This window comes from Bufo gargarizans, chromosome 1 (genome assembly GCF_014858855.1).
Source record: "Bufo gargarizans isolate SCDJY-AF-19 chromosome 1, ASM1485885v1, whole genome shotgun sequence".
Taxonomy (NCBI): Eukaryota; Metazoa; Chordata; class Amphibia; order Anura; family Bufonidae; genus Bufo; species Bufo gargarizans.
Window position 1 is genome coordinate 694,563,253 of NC_058080.1, and position 17,772 is coordinate 694,581,024.

At 42.2% G+C, this 17,772-nt stretch overlaps 1 protein-coding gene across 1 annotated transcript in view; it reads left to right on the top strand.

Annotated features, from left to right (window-relative positions):
• The window catches only part of ITGA1 (integrin subunit alpha 1), a 276,177-nt gene that overhangs the window by 198,399 nt on the left and 60,006 nt on the right, over nucleotides 1–17,772 (top strand). Inside the window, exons 14-21 of the mRNA XM_044276225.1 lie at nucleotides 277–507; nucleotides 1,744–1,874; nucleotides 3,276–3,442; nucleotides 3,519–3,652; nucleotides 3,878–3,988; nucleotides 10,454–10,539; nucleotides 15,281–15,416; nucleotides 16,857–16,937. Of these exons, the coding sequence (XP_044132160.1) occupies nucleotides 277–507; nucleotides 1,744–1,874; nucleotides 3,276–3,442; nucleotides 3,519–3,652; nucleotides 3,878–3,988; nucleotides 10,454–10,539; nucleotides 15,281–15,416; nucleotides 16,857–16,937 (1,077 nt within the window). The remainder of the gene's footprint in view (nucleotides 1–276; nucleotides 508–1,743; nucleotides 1,875–3,275; nucleotides 3,443–3,518; nucleotides 3,653–3,877; nucleotides 3,989–10,453; nucleotides 10,540–15,280; nucleotides 15,417–16,856; nucleotides 16,938–17,772) is intronic.

Here is a 17,772-nt window from a genome sequence, read left to right on the forward strand (position 1 = left end):
TGTCATTTTTTTGCAAAAAAATCGTTACATTTTGATTAATAACAAAAAAAGTAAAAATGTCAGCAGCAATGAAATACCACCAAATGAAAGATCTATTAGTGAGAAGAAAAGGAGGTAAAATTCATTTGGGTGGTAAGTTGCATGACCGAGCGATAAACGGTGAAAGGAGTGTAGTGCCGAAGTGTAAAAAGTGCTCTGGTCATGAAGGGGGTTTCACCTAGCGGGGCTGAAGTGGTTAATGTGAAGAAGAAATACAGAGGCCTTTTGTATTCACAGAAAACATTTAAACTTCAAATGACTCTGGAACCTCTGAACCAAACTTGTAAAGACGATGCTAAGAATGAGCCGTGCGGAGCTCGCTTTGGGACAGCAATAGCTTCCGTGAAGGATCTTAACCTTGATGGATTCAATGATGTGGCTATTGGAGCTCCATTAGAAGGAGATCACAGAGGAGCTGTGTATATTTATCATGGAAGTGGAAGGTCTATAAAGAAAGACTATGCTCAGGTATATGTATACTGTAATGAGATCACATCACTAGGGCAGGCCTAGTGAGAAGACTCGCTTCATTACTAATTGTAGAGTATAGAGTGCACCTGACACTGCAGTGTATTCAGTTTAGCGCACATTCACATGTACCAAAAGTAGCGTGGCAGAAAGATGAACCAAAAGAACACACATATGTTTATACATAACTATGAAGGTCCATAAGAGCCTCATCACTATTTTTGCAAAGGAACTGAAGTCACTTTCAATCTGTTTAAAGGGGTTATCCAAACCTCAAAAACCCATCCACAATGCCCAGGCCCCTCATACAGAATATACTTACTTGGTCCCGGGTGCATGTGTCCTTCTGGATCCCTCCACCGTCGTCTGCATCTCCCCGGTATGCAGATGACAAAATCTATCGACAAGAGGGGTACAGCCACTAGCAGGCTGCAATGGTGACCTGCCACCATGTAAAGTCACACGTGACGCAAGGGGGCAGGACTACTTCGCTGCTATTGGCTGCACCCCCATTGACAGATGTTGTGATCTGCATGCCTTGGAGATGCAGTGACGGGTGTGAAGGAATCCAGAAGGACACAGGTGTTGGGGACCAGGTAAAATATTCTCTGTATGAGGGATCCAAGCATTGTCAGTGGGGTTTCCAGGTTTGGATAACCCTTTTAAGTTATACACGACTTGCTATTTCAGACTCTTTGATGCCAAACCTTGAAGTCATGCTTGAACCCACTAATTTTATTACGTGATGCCTATAGGACTTCATTGAGAGCAGGCAGCACTGCAGTGACAAGCACAGTCCACTACAAAAAAGTTGGAGCTGTCTGCTTCTGGCACTGGAGATATAGCCAAACAGCTGATCAACAGAGATGCAGAGTGTCGGACCCCTGCTGATCAGCTAGTGATGGCCTTCATGAAAGGTGGACAACCCCTATAGTCACAGAACTACTTCTTTGTATACTTAGACATGGTCAGATTCAAGAATGTGTGAGCCCTTAAGAGACCGCATCACAATGGACCCCCCTTTTAGTTTACTTTTGGCCTTACAAGTGCAGAGCATCTTTACCCAGATTTCCATGAACACCACCAAGCTTTTCTTGCCTAAAGTTGATGTTGGCCCTGATGTAGAGAAAGCACATGAACCCATATGTTTTTGTTTGCTTTGTTTATTTGTCTAATGCAGAAAACATTTCATTATATTCCACTAATTTAGCATTTCTATTAACGTAATCTTTACAGCGTATACCATCAGGTGGGGATGGGGAGAAAGTCAAGTTCTTTGGTCAGTCCATACATGGTGAACTGGACTTAAACGGAGATGGCCTAACAGATGTAACAATTGGAGGAGCTGGAGGTGCAGCTCTTTTCTGGTGTGTATGAAGGATCTTTTATTTTTTTAATAGGTACAGCCAACTAATCTGTCATGCTTGTTAGGGAAATTGTAAGTCCCACTGGGCACTAGATCTAGATCCAAGGAAGGACCTAAGGACCTTCCCAGACACTTGAGGAAATTTAAAGAGGATTTCACCCATCTTGCCTGACTAACTACTGAGCTGTGTGAGGTTTCAGTAGCAGCAGAGGAGGAGGTACGCTGAACGGAACTTGTTAGTCAGACTGAGTGATAGCAGATTGAGTTTAGCTCATTCATGCAATGCACTTGTGCTATCTGTCTCTAGCTGGATCCATAAAATAATAATTTCAATAGCAGGCAGGGAACCTTTCAAACAAATTATACATCTGTCTAAGATATTTTAGGATGCACCTAATTTATGACGAGGCCTGCTCCTTGTCATATATTAGGCACATCCTCCAATATTTCATAATATGTGAACTTTGAAGATATATTTATGCCGCTTAAACAAATGCTTACTACTAAGAACCAGAGCTCTAATCTCATGTCTGCATTGCCAGCTATAAGAAGTGCAGCGGACAAGCCACATGTTTATACCCATAGAGAGGGAAGGATGAGCAGTTGCCAGATACTTCTGACTGTGATTGTAAAAATACAAGATGCCAAGTATTGTGAATGACTCTCTTATACAAACTAGATTATCATCAGATACCATTGACATTTACCATCGAATGTTTGTCATGCATAAGTCATTGCTGCTGGGGGAGCTTCCAACAAACTTGATCTGCCCCTACTGGGGACTAATATAAGTGGATACATTGGAGGGAAATTGAGACTACAGTATATTAAAGTCCTATGCCAATTTTTTGGTGTAGAAAAGTTGCAAATGTTGGCCTGTTTATCGTTAAGATTTGCATCTTTTCCCCCTTTTATGCCACAGTTACCACTTTTCTAAAAAGTGGGCAGAAGAGTTGAGGTGTGGGTGTCACATTTAACAATACTTGCCCAAAAAATTGTGTACAACTTCTCAAAACAGATTACGGTATGTAGTAGGGTTGATAGGATAATCTGCTGCTGACATGATGATTCTCAGTGATTGCAGTGTTCTAAGTGACATCTGAGAGGAGGCAAGTCCAGGAATAATCACTAGAAGGAACATCCTCTATTCTGGGAGCTTCTACTGATAGAATCTGACTACACAAGAGACCAATTGTATTTAGGAACCACTTATGAAGTACAGAATTCTATCCACCAGTTGTAGATGCTTCTAGTAGCAAACTTGGTAATGAAGATATTTAACAACGTGGTGGACTTTTATATTTTACAGTTATTGGCTACACATCATCTAAAGGTGAACTTTGAAAACTTTAAAATTTATGTATTTTAATCAGTTTCACTGTAAATAGATTATTTTTCTAAGGTCCCGGGATGTTGCAGAGGTGGAAGTCAGGCCGTTTTTTAACCCGGATGTCATCAATATGGAACATAAAAATTGCAATATGCATAATAAGGAGGCTGTCTGCATTACTGCTAAATATTGTTTTGATATTATTATTAAATCTGGGACAAACAAACAGGAAACCTTTGGTGAGTGTGAGAGAACACGAATAAAACTGGATTTGTAAGTGATCTTGTTTTAACATATTCTTGGTTATGTCTACAGACCTGGAATACAAAATTACGTTGGATTCACATAGGTTCCTCTCCCGGAGTCTTTTCACAGAGACAAATGGAAGAACTGTACAAGGCACTGTCACACGAAGTGGAGACTGTGTCAACCATAACTTCTATATGGTGGCAAGTAATAGCTTGTTAATACTATATTGTTTAAATCCATGATAAATTGATTACAGGGTGTCCTAATAATCTGTCCCTCTAGCAATCTCCTGTGATGGGAAGGGTAAGCATTTTTCCATACTGTAATACCCCTTTAATTATAAACAATACAGAAACAAGCAAGGAAAACACTAATGTATAAGACACCAACAAATGATCACCATAATTTTCTGTACTTTATTATAGGAGAAGCCAGATTTTCTAAACTCTGTCAACGTTTCGGTTGAGTTTAATTTTAAGGATCCAGAGGACGGTCCTGTTCTCAGCCAAGAACGACCAAACATTGTAAATGCCTATGTAAGTAGTTCACAAATACTAATATATATGTAGATGTAGTAGGGTAAAGTTTGTCCATGCAGAAAAGCTGATTTGTCATAACTCTTCATTTTAGGATATGGCCAGACATTCAGATTCAGTTCTGGAAGCAAAAACCAAGAGTGATTCAAAAAGTTGCATCTGTCCTTAATACTTTCTTCCGATATATGACCCACTCCTGATTTTGGCTTCCAAAACTGCATCAGGAAATCTGACCATGTGGTCGTACCCATAAACATGTATTTTGAGATAAGGGAAAAGAAGGAGATTTATCAATGTTTACTTTTAACCCCTTACATGTATGCGGGTAAACATTTACAAATTATGGTGCATATTTGTACCATAATTTGCGACTCCTTGAGCTTCTCACCACTTTTCTAAAGTGGCAAAAAAGGGACGGGGCTTAGTGGCAAGGGGCAGAGCCTCCATTGTCCCCCGGATTTACTATAATTTATGTCAGAAACCGGAAACCAGAAACATTATAGCTCAGACCTCAGCCATTCCCTTTCTGGTGTAGACAGGCTCGGACTGGCCTACCTGGGAGGCGGGGATTCTTTGGTGGGCCCCCAGTCTGCTGCGCCTGAAGATAAGACGAAGGAGTAATTATTTCTCTTGTTTCTCAGGAGAGATAATTATTGTAACCACTAGGTAGCACTATCGCACAGTAATGCAGTCTCCTACGGGTGTACATTGTACAGGAGGCCTCGCAGTATCTTCTAAACTTCCCGGCTGCTGGCAGTGGAGGAGTAGAGAACATGTCTGGCCATTCTCCTGCCCTCCCTGCTGTCAGAAAACTGGCTTCTGAAGAGAAGAACTCCTCTGCGGTGCTGTCACGGCTGGAGGTGGAGGAAACCCCCAGCCGTGCGGTGCCAGGAGATGGTAGGGTTACCACTTGGCCAGGACCACAGAATTAGGGAGCAGGTCACCTCCTATTGCGTCCCTAATGCTGACCCTGTCTCCTGTCAGTATGAGCCGACCTTGATGGTAGGAGGGCTCATACGCTGGAACCTTATAGTCCCTACAAGCCCTCAAGTCAGCCCTGAACTAGAGAACAGGGTAGACAGCCCGTTCCTCCTGGAGACGGAGAAACAGGAGTCTAATGAGGCCAAGCTACAAAGGGAAACAGAAACAGCTATGGCAGTGACAGGCAAAAGGAACCAACACATCGCTCACCTGGCACAGACAACAAACCCTGGAACCCATGTGCAGGTGCTGCAGTTCTGAACACCAACGGACACAGCACACACCAGACATCACTCAGGAACCCAGGACCATAAGCTGCAATAATAAGTAAACCCCACACACACTTTCATAACACCGTGAAACATAGTTTTATGACCAGAAGGGAGGCCCCCACTGGTAGATGGTAAAATACAGGAGGCTGCTCCAGCTATGCCTGGCTGAAAGCAACTTACTGAGCCAAGCCAGAGACAGAGGCTTTATAGGCCTAAGTGGCCACACCCACCGGTCAGAACACGCCCAGTGACATCACACACACTGGGAAGAGAGTTAACCCTCCCTGCACCACAGGAAAGGGAAAACACACATAAAGGGGAAAGCACACAAACTCACTCACCCGGCAACGGCATGCGCGGCAACCGTGTCCTAAAGAACAGCCAACAGGCCGAGACACTTCCACTACATGCAAACAACACCAGACGTTGCCGCGGACAACCGCAGGTGAAGGGAGGTGTCTACGTGCATACAACACATGACCTAGTGCACCACAAACAGACAAAGGGAGTGCACATAAAACACGTTGCCAAGGGCAACCGCACGCATGCCTGTTATCCGCGGCAACCGCACCTGAGGCAAACCACTAAGTGCCCCCAGCTGCGGTTGACACAACACCAAAACCGCGGGTAACTGCATGCGGCTCCCAAGGAGTCACGACCATGACCAAGGGTCGTGACAGGTGCTGGGCTGATTTCTCAGGTGTGTGACAGTAGTGAGCTGTAGGAGACTGTAAGGGGGAGATAGGGGATTTGTTTATAGCAGACACAGATATGTGTATGTGTGCGGATCTCTGCAGAGTTCAGAGTGGCATTGAGGGGACTCTGCCCTAGGTCCCCCCAATGCCTCTGCTTTAGGTGCATCCTCATAAGTGCCCCAGATCCAGATGCCCCCCAATGCCCCCACTCTAAATGCACCCCTAATATTGCATCTTTTCCAGTTGCCCCCCTAATACCTCTGCCCCAGGATCACCACCATTACCCTGCCTCAGGTGACCCTAATGCCTCTGCTTTAGGTGCACCCCCATTAGTTCCCCAGCTCCAGATGCCCCTTCTCTAAATGCATCACTAATATTGCCTCTTCTCCAGTTACCCCTGCTCCAGGATCCACACTACTACCCTGCCTCAGGTGACCCTAATGCCTCTGTTTCAGTTATGACCCTTCGTTTGTGCCCTTTGCTCACGTTGCTCCTCTAGCGCCTTTACTTGGGCTTTGTTAAAGGTTGTGACCTGCAAAGGGGGTTGGACTTATGACTGAACAATTCTGCACAGTGCGTCACATTCTCCAGTATTGACACATATGGTTTACATGGCGGCAGTGATGATATTCCATATTTACAGGCATCACTGCTGTCATGTAAACAGATACTGGTGGTGGAGTGGTGGAGGATTTAAAGGGGTTGTCCAATTTTCAAGTAATCCTCTCCACACCATAGGGAATAACTATATGATTAGTGGGGTCCGATGCTGCGACCCCCCCACTGATCCCAAGAACGGGTGCTGTTCCCCCTTGTTATGGTGTGACAGGCCACACATATGCCTTGCTGCTCCATTTATTCTCTTTGGGACCACTGAAAATAGCCAGCGCTGTACTCTGCCATCTCCAGTGTGAGAATGGAGAATGGATGGAGAGGCAGGGCATATGCTCGACCTGCCATTCAATCAAGAAGGGGGATCAGTGGGGGCTCCAGCGTTCAAACCCCCACGGATCACTTAGTTATCCCCGATCCTGTGGATAGAGGGTAACTAAAAAAGTGGACACAGGCCCTTTAACAGGTGAGCATTTCTATTTTAGTTTGACACAAATTTTGGCCCAGATTTTTAATTTTAATTTTATTTATTTATTTTTACACCCAAAGAAAACCTTTAAAGATAGGGAATGTGAAAAGGTCCAACAGCTATGACACGACAGGTGATAAGCGTCTGATTGGTGGGGGTCTGACTCCTGGGACCCCCATGATCAAGGGAACGTGGTCTTAAGACCCTTGTGTACATAGATTGGCGGTAATATAATTGAATGTCTCTGGACCTCTTTTTCATGATCATTGGGTGTTCCAGCAGTCAGACCCCAGCAATCTGATATTTATCATCTATCCTGTAGATAGGCAATAGGTCATTATGGTAGGACAACCCTTTTAAATATACTGTAGATTATGTGCAATCTGAGGAGGTTACGATTTGGTAAATTTATCACTGTAAGGGCTCATGAACACGACCGTTAGATGTTTTGCAGTCCGCAAATTGCGGATCCGCAAAACATGCATTCCACGTGATGCAGAACAAAACAGCCGGCCTCTAATAGAACAGCCCTATCCTTGTCTGTAATGCCGACAATAATAGGACATGTTCTATCATTTTGCAGAACGGCCATGCGGACATATAGACACGGAATGCACACTGGGGTCATATTTTTTTTTGCAGCCCCATTGAAGTGAAGGGAATGGTACGGACATGGAAAAAAAAAAAGTTTGTGTGCAGGAGCCCTAAGGTGGGCCCCCAGAATCAGTTACACTGGTGGGCCCTATGTACCCTAGTCTGACACTGGTTATAGATATTAGTTTGTGGTGCATAAAGCGCCAGATATGACCCTAATTTATTTACTAAGAGACATCTGGCTGTTAATAAATAAGGCACATCTCTCTCCAGCACACAGAAGATCAAGACTGGCTAAGGAAAAGCCAATCTTGATAAAGGTGTTTTTAGCATTCTTACGGCCATGTTATTACAAATAAATGTTCTTTCTGATTTAATCTCATTAACATAAAATCCGACACATGGCTCACGTTTTAAAATATATGGGGTCATTTATTAAACTGGTGTAAAGTAGAAATGGTTTTGTTACCTATAGCAACCAATGAGATTCCACCTTTCAGTTTCCAAAGGAGCAGTCGAAATGAATGGTGGAGTCTGACTGGTTGCTATGGGCAACAAAACCAGTTCTACTTTACACCAGTTTGATAAATGACCCCGATTATTTTTGACAGGGAAAAAAATACTGCATGCAGGACTTTTTTTTACATCTAAAATAACAGATCTCTGATGGAAATGTCGCAAAATGAGGCCAAATGTGCATAATGATTCCCAGGATCCATCTTTTTTCTTTATTTTTCTATTCATTTGACGGATCAGAAGAACGAAAAAATGATTGTGATGTGAACTCAGCCTTATTTGTGCCATTTGTAAGGCTAGCTCCTGGTTAGCCACTGAAGTACTGGTATTGCTGCATTACAGGATCAGCTTACTATACAAGGGCCATAATAGAGTGAAATGTATTGTAATAAGGCCTCATGCACACGACCGTTGTGTGCATCCGTGGCCGTTGTGCCGTTTTCCGTTTTTTTTCTGCGGACCCATTGACTTTCAATGGGTCCGTGGAAAAATCGGAAAATGCACCGTTTTGCAGCTGAGACCGTGATCTGTGTATCCTGTCCGTCAAAAAAATATGACCTGTCCTATTTTTTTGACGGACAACGGTTCACGGACCCATTCAAGTCAATGGGTCCGTGAAAGAACACGGATGCACACAAGATTGGTATCCGTGTCCGTGATCCGTGGCCGTAGGTTACTTTCATACAGACGGATCCGAAGATCCGTCTGCATAAAAGCTTTTTCAGAGCTGAGTTTTCACTTTGTGAAAACTCAGATCCGACAGTATATTCTAACACAGAGGTGTTCCCATAGTAATGGGGATGCTTCAGGTTAGAATATACTAAAAGAACTGTGTACATGACTGCCCCCTGCTGCCTGGCAGGTGCTGCCAGGCAGCAGGGGACAGACCCCCCTCCCCCCTGTAGTTAACACATTGGTGGCCAGTGTTAACTCGTTGGTAGCCAGCCCCCCCTCTCTCCCCTGTAGTTAACTCGTTGATAGCCAGCCCCCCCTCCCTCCCCTGTAGTTAACTCATTGGTGGCCAGTGGGCCCCCCCCTCCCTCCCCTGTAGTTAACTCATTGGTGGCCAGTGGGCCCTCTCCCCTCCCTCCCCCTCCTAATTAAAATCTCCCCCCCTATCATTGGTGGCAGTGCAGAGTACCGATCGGAGTCCCAGTTTAATCGCTGGGTCTCCGATCGGTAACCATGGCAACCGGGATGCTACTGCAGTCCCGGTTGCCATGGTTACTTAGCAATTTATAGAAGCATCATACTTACCTGCGATCTGCGAAGTCTGTGTCCGGCCGGGAGCTCCTCCTACTGGTAAGTGACAGGTCTGTGCGGCGCATTGCCTAATGATCTGTCACTTACCAGTAGGAGGAGCTCCCGGCCGGACACAGACATCGCATATTTGATCAAAAATATGTTCGTGTGAATGTAGCCTTATGGATGTGGGGAATCTCATCTGCAAATACAAAAGAGCTTCCATTTTTCATGTATAGTAGGCATAGTACCACTGTAATCTAAAATAATCCCTAGTTCCATTGTTTGCATGTGTAATGGTGTGATGCCATATGTGTTTTGTTGCTGTCTGCATGTTAGCTTTATGGATGTGCACCTGTGACTTTGGATGTGCTAGTCTAAATTTTCTTGCACTATGCTAAGGATAGGTCATCAATACCAGATCGTCGGGGTCCGACTCTAAGCGAGACTACGCACAGGTAATTGTGAAGTGAAGGCAGTGCCCCTATTGCTTCAAACAGCTAATTGGTAAGATTGCAGGGAGTCCGACCCCCGCCAGTCTGATATTGATGACCTGTTAGGTCATCAATATTGTAGCGCTGTCATCCCTTTAATTATTCACAGTGAATAAAGGGATCTCATAGTGAAGTGGCCCAGACACCTTTCTTTCATAGAAAGTATATAGACATATCTTTCTAGAGGCAGTGGAGAAGGAAATTGATGGTGGGGGTTTACATACCATAGTGCTAATATTGGTGGAATTGCTGGGTCTGTGTGTGAGAGACTATTTCTATGTAGGGAAAGAAGAGAGGAAAACTTTGGCAAAGGGGGTCAGTAAGATAGTAAGAACTGACTGCAATGCACACCTAGGTGAGGCAGGTACTTGTTGAGGTACAGAGAAGAGACCAGAGCTGCAGAGGAGGTTAGTAAAGAAGCTAAAAAGATAAAAATGACAGTGGAATGCAACATTTTTTACATTGATATGGCTAACATAATGGTGTGCATTAATATAACATTTTTATTTTATTTTAAATTTGTCGGATAAGCCCTTTGATCAGTAGTGCATTGTGCTCACTGTATAGCATACATATGCTTTATTTTACAGCTTCCATTCACCATGGATTGTGGAGCTAAGAAGAGATGTGTAGCCGATCTTGCATTGGATGCCTGGTTAACTATAGGTGACACAAGGTGATATCTTGTCTTGTACAATTATTTTAAATGCCTGAAGTACAATAAAAATCAACTCAATTGTTAAGCTGCATGGAAGGTATAAATTAGAAACAAGGACTAAAAGCCAAATTAATTGTGGTGTCCACATATCTTCAATATCATTTGCCTGACAGCAATTCAAACTGAGACTCCATATATAAACTTGGCCAAGCATATATATGTGTTCTCAATGTGGAGAGGGGATTAAGTCACTGAACATTTATGTCCCTTGAGAACACAGAATTACACATTTTAAAATCCAACATGTCCAAACTTCTTTCCCTTGACATCAGCCATCAGGAACAGTTGGCACATCCGATTCCTATACCCCAAGATAGATAGTTGGTCCCACCAAAGTCAGCCTATTTGGTAGAATTCGTCACTCAGAAAGCAAGTAGGAACTACTTCTGGAGTAAAAAAATAAATAAAATCAGTCTCCAGGAGCAACAAAGCTTTTTTGCCATGAGAGCTGTGAATTTGAGGAATAATCATCTCAGGATGTTGTCACATCCGGAACAGTCAAATGCTAAAAAATACTTTAGAAAATTTCTTGGAACAGACACTGGGAACTGATATATTGGATACCTAAAAAAAAGTCAATTGGTCTTTATTAACAATACAGAATCATTTTTCTGTACAAAGCTGATATGCTCTACTAGCTGCCTATGGATTTTTTTTTGTCTTTAACGTCATCAGAGGAGCAGACAGGCTCCTTATCTCTGTTCTCTCACATTATAAACACTCATCAAAGCTCAATACTTATCTTACTGATAGGAATGTGGCTTAAATAAGTATATGACCTCTCAGTAGTTTAGAGAAGTGTTGATCATGCACCAAAGTGCTTGTGTGCTCCAGCTGAACACATCAGTATGCTCATGTGTTCTACAAAGCACCAAAGCACAATGGAAATCAATAGGAGAACCCCAAGCAGCCCCTGCTTGGAAAAGAAGAGTGTCTGGTTCACAAAAAAAGGTTAGAAACAGCATTAAGAGAATAGCTGGATGTGTCTTGGACTCCTATTATCTATGGAAAACAATAAACAACCACACAAAGGCTATATGCCAAAAGCCAGGTATTTGTAAGATATCAATCTATCCATGAGACAGATGACAGCTTTGTCAGCATACCTTACAATATCAGCCTTGTGCACTAGGAGACATTCCAAACCAGCTCTCATCTGACTGAGAGCCAGTAAGCCTCAAAGTTACTTCAGATCTGTTGGATGGCTTGGGTGGACCTACTCACCTAGATCAATATCATTAAGAAGACAAAAAGTTTTTCTGATTGTCCTAACATAATATTCAATAACCTTTCTATACAGTTTTGTCATGTAAAAACTAATTTGCATAAACATGGACATATGGGAAAGACATGCAAATGAGCAGAATCTGCCTTGTTTTTCAGCTGAAAAACGATTTGCATGAAAAATTTGCAATCTACACTACTCATGAACAGAGCCATCTATTGGTTTCATAGTCTTATGACAAGAGTAATAGTATTGTCATAACACTATGAAACCAATAGATAGTGCTAATCATGAGTCATAAAAAGCGCCATCTATTGGTTTCATAGTCTTATGACAAGATTATCAGTGTAGCCTTTCGCATGGAAAATTCACGATAAAAATTCATGATTAGAATATTCGCTATCTACACTACTTATGAACAGAGCCATCTATTGGTTTTATAGTCTTTCGACAAGAGTAATATTATTGTCATAAGACTATAAAAAACTATAGATGGCGCTGTTCATGAGTCATGAACAGCGCCATCTATTGGTTTCATAGTCTTATGACAAGATTATTAGTGTAGCCTTTTGCATGGAAAATTTGCAATAAAAATTTGTGTTTAGAATATTCGCGATCCACACTACTTATGAACAGCGCCATCTATTGGATTCATAGTCTTGTCATAAGACTATGAAACCAAAAGATGGTGCTGTTCATGAGTCATTACAAGCAGGGCAATAGTCCTCAGATACACCCTAGCAAGCTTATATTACCGCAGATAAAGTGCTAGAAGATGTGTGAATGATAGCAGCAATCCGATATACACCTCTGTGTTAGCGCAGGCTATTATAGGCCGAGTGCTACACTGTGTGTGGACTCTGTTCAGCAGTGTGCCCCACTTATTAGTGCCCTGACAAGATAAACAGCGCCCCAACAAGATAAACAGCGCCATCTATTGGTTTTATAGTCTTATGACAAGAGTAATAGTCTTGTCATAAGACTATAAAACCAATAGATGGCACTGTTCATGAGTAGTGTAGATCGCAAATTTTCCATGCAAATGGTTTTTCAGCTGAAAAACAAGGCAGATTCTGCTCATTTGCATGTCTTTCCCATATGTCCATGTTTATGCAAATTAGTTTTTACATGACAAAACTGTATAGAAAGGTTATTGAATATTATGTTAGGTCAATCAGAAAACTTTTTGTCTCCCTAATGATATTGATCTAGGTTCACAGATCCACTGAAGCCATCCAACAGATCTGAAGTAACTTTGAGGCTTACTGGTTCTCAGATGAGAGCTGGTTTGGAATGTCTCCTAGTGCACAAGGCTGCTATTATAAAGTATGTTGACTAAGCCCATCATCTGTCTCATGGATAGATTGATGGCTTGCATATACCTGGCTTTTGGCAGGTCCAAGATGCATCCAGACATCCTCTTAATGCTGTTTCCAAACCATTTTGAAGGGGTTTCCATCAATTTCTAACCTTTTTTTGTGAACCTGACACCCTCTCTTCTTCAGAGCAAGGGGGTGCCTGGTTTGATGCTCGGGTCTCCCATTGCCTTTCATTGTATTAAATTGTACTCAAGCACCTGCAGTATTCGGCCAAGCACTCGGATGTGCCAAACATAGCGATGCCTGGGCCGAGCATGCTCGCTCAACACTAGTTTAGAGATAAGGCTTATTAGACACAAAGTGAAAGTACCAGTCACACAGTTAGAAAAACAGTTAACCCTTTGTGACTGAACAGCTCAATATTTTTAATAAAGGACAATTGAAAATATGATTTTTAGCCAGAAATAAGTTAAATGCAATCATAAAATTTTTTATTTCAAAGGTGTCAATGGTGTCTGCCAGAATACATCAAAGCTGTCATAACTCCATTAAAAGTTTGGGATCCACTTATCCCCATGACAGCTGATTACAGGGGGCTTCAGCAGTTCTTATCAGAAGTTTCTTGTGAACTGGGGTTACACTATATGGACAAACGTATTGGGACTCCTACATATAACACCTACAGGATCTTGTATGACATCTCATTCTAAATCCATTTGAATTATTATGGTGTTAATCCTTCCTTTGCAGCTAAAACATCTTCCATGCTTCTAGGAAGGCTTTCCACGAGATTTTTCAGTGTGTCTGTGGGAATTTTTGCCCGTTCATCCAGAAAAGCATTTGTGAAGTTAGACATGGATGTTGGATGAGAGGGCCTGGCTTGCAATCTCTGTTCTATTCCATTCCAACAGTGTTGGATGGGGTGGAGGTCAGGGCTCTGTTTTTGCCAGTCAGCTTCTCCCACACCATTTGGCACAATGCAGTCAGGCGGGTTAGGCTACTTTCAATTGCACCATATTGTGTCAGTAAAAACTGATCCATTTGGCTCAGTTTCGTCAGACGGACATCAATGGCGTTTTGGTGTCCGCCTCCAGAGCGGAATAGAGGCTGAACGGAGGCAAACTGATGCATTCTAAACAGATCCTTATCCATTCAGAATGCATTAGGGCTAAACTGATCTATTTTGGGCCGCTTGTGAGAGCCTTGAAATGGATCTCACAGGCGGACCCAGAGACGGCAGTGTGAAAGTAGCCTAATGTTCTCCTGGCATTTGTCAAACCCATCAGATTGCTAGATAAAGGAGCACGATTCATCATGTCATAGAAATCGTTTCCACTGCTCTAGGGTCCAGGGTTCAGTGGTGGAGTGCTTTACATCACTCTATCCGACTCTTGGCATTGTACTTGCAGATTTTATGGCTTGCATGCAGTTGCTTGGACGTAGAAACCCATGCCATGAAGCTCCTGGCACACAGATTTTGTGCTGATGTTAAAGGGGTTCTCCAGGCTTTTCATATTGATGACCTATCTTCAGGATAGGTCATCAATACTAAAAGCCCAGATAACCCCTTTAATGTCAAAGGAGGGTTAGACGCTAAAGTTATTGAGTCAGCAGAGCATGGGCAACTTTCATGCACTATGCACCTCAGCACTAAGTGACCCCGCTTGGTAACTTAATGTGGTCTGCCACTTCATGGCTGAGTTGCTGTTGGAGGTACAGTAAGTGGACCCCAAACTTTATAAGGAAGCCATGACAGCTTTGACATATTCTGTCAGACATCATTGACTTATAATCTAAATTCTGGAGAGGTTCTAGAATATTGATGGCTTTTATGACATAAAACTTCCTCATCTGTGAATGACTGTATTATTATAACTACAAAGCAAATCATTCATATGTCCTGATGTCTACCGGGGTGTAGCTATAGGGGCTACAGAGGTAGCAGACACTCCCAGGCCAGAAAAAGCAGTTTGGTGGGGCACTGGTATAGGTTTTCCTTTGGGGCCAGGAGCTGAGGACTACATTAAGTCCATATTTGAGAATTTCTAAGATATATATAGAAATATGAATTATATTGTACATACATTGTCAGAATTTTATGGTCACATAACTTCGATGTCCTTATCTAGCTCATATTTCCCATTTCTTTTTCTAGTTTTAACCAGACAGTTGTAAAATATAACAAGGACAAGTTCCATGTTACTGTAATGTTAAAGAACAACTGGGACAGCGCGTATAACCCTACTGTAACAATGAGATACTCCCCGAATATTATACTAGCTGGAATTGAGGTAAACTATGACAATGGTATGAACAGGGGTCTGGGTCTGGAATATTGATAACCGGTGAATGATCCGGCCTCCTCACATCTCTCCAAGCAAAGCGACGTACATTGAATAGCGGCTGTGCTTGATATTGCAGGCCAGGCCATTCACTTGAATGGGACTGAGCTGCGTGTGGGCCATGTGATCAATAAACATGACGACATGCGACCAATTAACGTGACATCATTGCCCTAGGAAGAGGCTGCAGTGATTACGGAGCATAACAGCCTCTTCAAATAACTGATCTGCAGTGTTAAGTTAGTCGGACCTGTATAAGGCCTAGTTCACACGAACGTATGGCTTTTATAGTTTTTTGCGGTCCATTTTTCACTGATCCGTTGTGTTTCTGTTTCCTTTCCGTTTTATCATTCCGTTTTTCCATATGCCATGTACAGTATACAGTAATTACATAGAAAAAATTGGGCTGGGCATAACATTTTCAATAGATGGTTCAGAAAAAACGGAACGGATACGGAAGACATACGGATGCATTTCCGTATGTGTTCCGTTTTTTTTGCGGACCCATTGACTTGAATGGAGCCACGGAACGTGATTTGCGGGCAATAATAGGACATGTTCTATCTTTCAACGGGAACGGAAAAACGGAAGTACAGAAACGGAATGCTTATGGAACACATTCCGTTTTTAATGCGGAACCATTGAAATGAATGGTTCCGTATATAGACCGTATACGGAGCACAAAAAAACATTCGTGTGAACTAGGCCTAAGTCCTCAATAAACTGCTTATAACTAACCTAAGACAGTATGTTCAACTGTCTTTTAACACTTTTAACAATTATACGCTTTTTTGGAGAGTTGGGGCACAAAAAATACGACTGCCATTATAGCTTTTACTTGAGTTACCATGTTATTCTCTTGCTGTTTTTAAGTCTACAAATCTCTGCTGATATTTCTATTCCGGCTAGAAAAAAGTAACATTTTGACTGCCTGCTGCCACCACTAGAGGGAGCTTACTGCCTAATGTGTTATTATTGAGTACAATGTATAAACAGTATGCAGTATTCTCCTAGAGGTGGAGGCAGGCAGACAAAATGTTATCATTTTTTTTAAATATATATGTCTATACAATTAAGAGCGCCACAATGGCAATAAAGATAGATGAAAAAGATAATTAACACAGAATTTGAACCTACAGTATTAAATTAAATAAATGCTATCCATTGTGGACATTCACTTTAGGGTGAACATCACTGCGTGACTAAACAAATTAGTAGTTCAGCTGCCCCGGAAAGCAGGGTGACAACCCTTGCAGAAGTTCTAATGGCTGCCATATTGATTGTCAGCTAGCTTTTCATAAATATAATGAGTAGAATTTTAACAATTCCCCAAAAAAGGGTAAAAGTTTACAACTTTTTTTCATCTTATCCTTTTTTCTTTTATGGTAGGATAAGCCACAAGTGAGCTGTGAGTCAGATACAGATTTTGCCTGTAAAGTCGGATACCCTTTCTTAAAGAGGGAGGAATCGGTAAGTTATGGTTAATCAGCTAGTGGCCCAGATTTACTTATGTGTCAGTGTTTAGAATCTATGTATGGTGCAGCTATGGTTTTTATTTTATTTTTCCGACTTGATCAACATGGGGTGGGCTTGGTGGAAAGGAGGTAGAGCTCCGCTAAAAAGAGGTGGGGCCCAAGATGTGCCATATTGCGCCACAATTGTGCCATAAAGTAAACCAATAGTTGGTATACAGCTAGACAACAGGGTCTAATTCTACACCACATTTATCATCCAACCTGAGGCACTGTGATAAATCTGGTGCAGGTCTAGACTGTCTAAGGTTATGCCATCTATAGGGTTAGAAATTCTGGGCCAATGTGTATACAGGCAAACATCAATGTCATCAGTGATTGGTGAGGAGGTGGGGGAGCTGGGCTTATAACTACCATCTGCTGTATTCTTCCTTTTGGGTTATTATCCACACAGGTTGTGCCTTTTGGTATAATACCGTAGCTAGTCAGACCTACCATGATAATATGCTGCCCTTAAGTAGGATTGCATATTCTGATGACCACCCTGCTTTCAGCACTCACAACTGAAACAATTTGGCTTGTTTTATGCAAACGTGAAAATAGAATGTATGCCAAAATCATGTGGCAAACGATGCTACATGTTTGTATGCATCTCCTCACTGATATTATAAAAATATATTTTAGACATAGAGATAAGATTCAAATTTTGGCAAATTCTAAACTTTTGTAATTCATTGTGCATGAATCACTCAAAATAATGGCCACCACTTTAAAGGGAAGAAGACATCTGCCACCAAAAGGGAATCATTTTTGGGCCATTTTTATTATTTTTT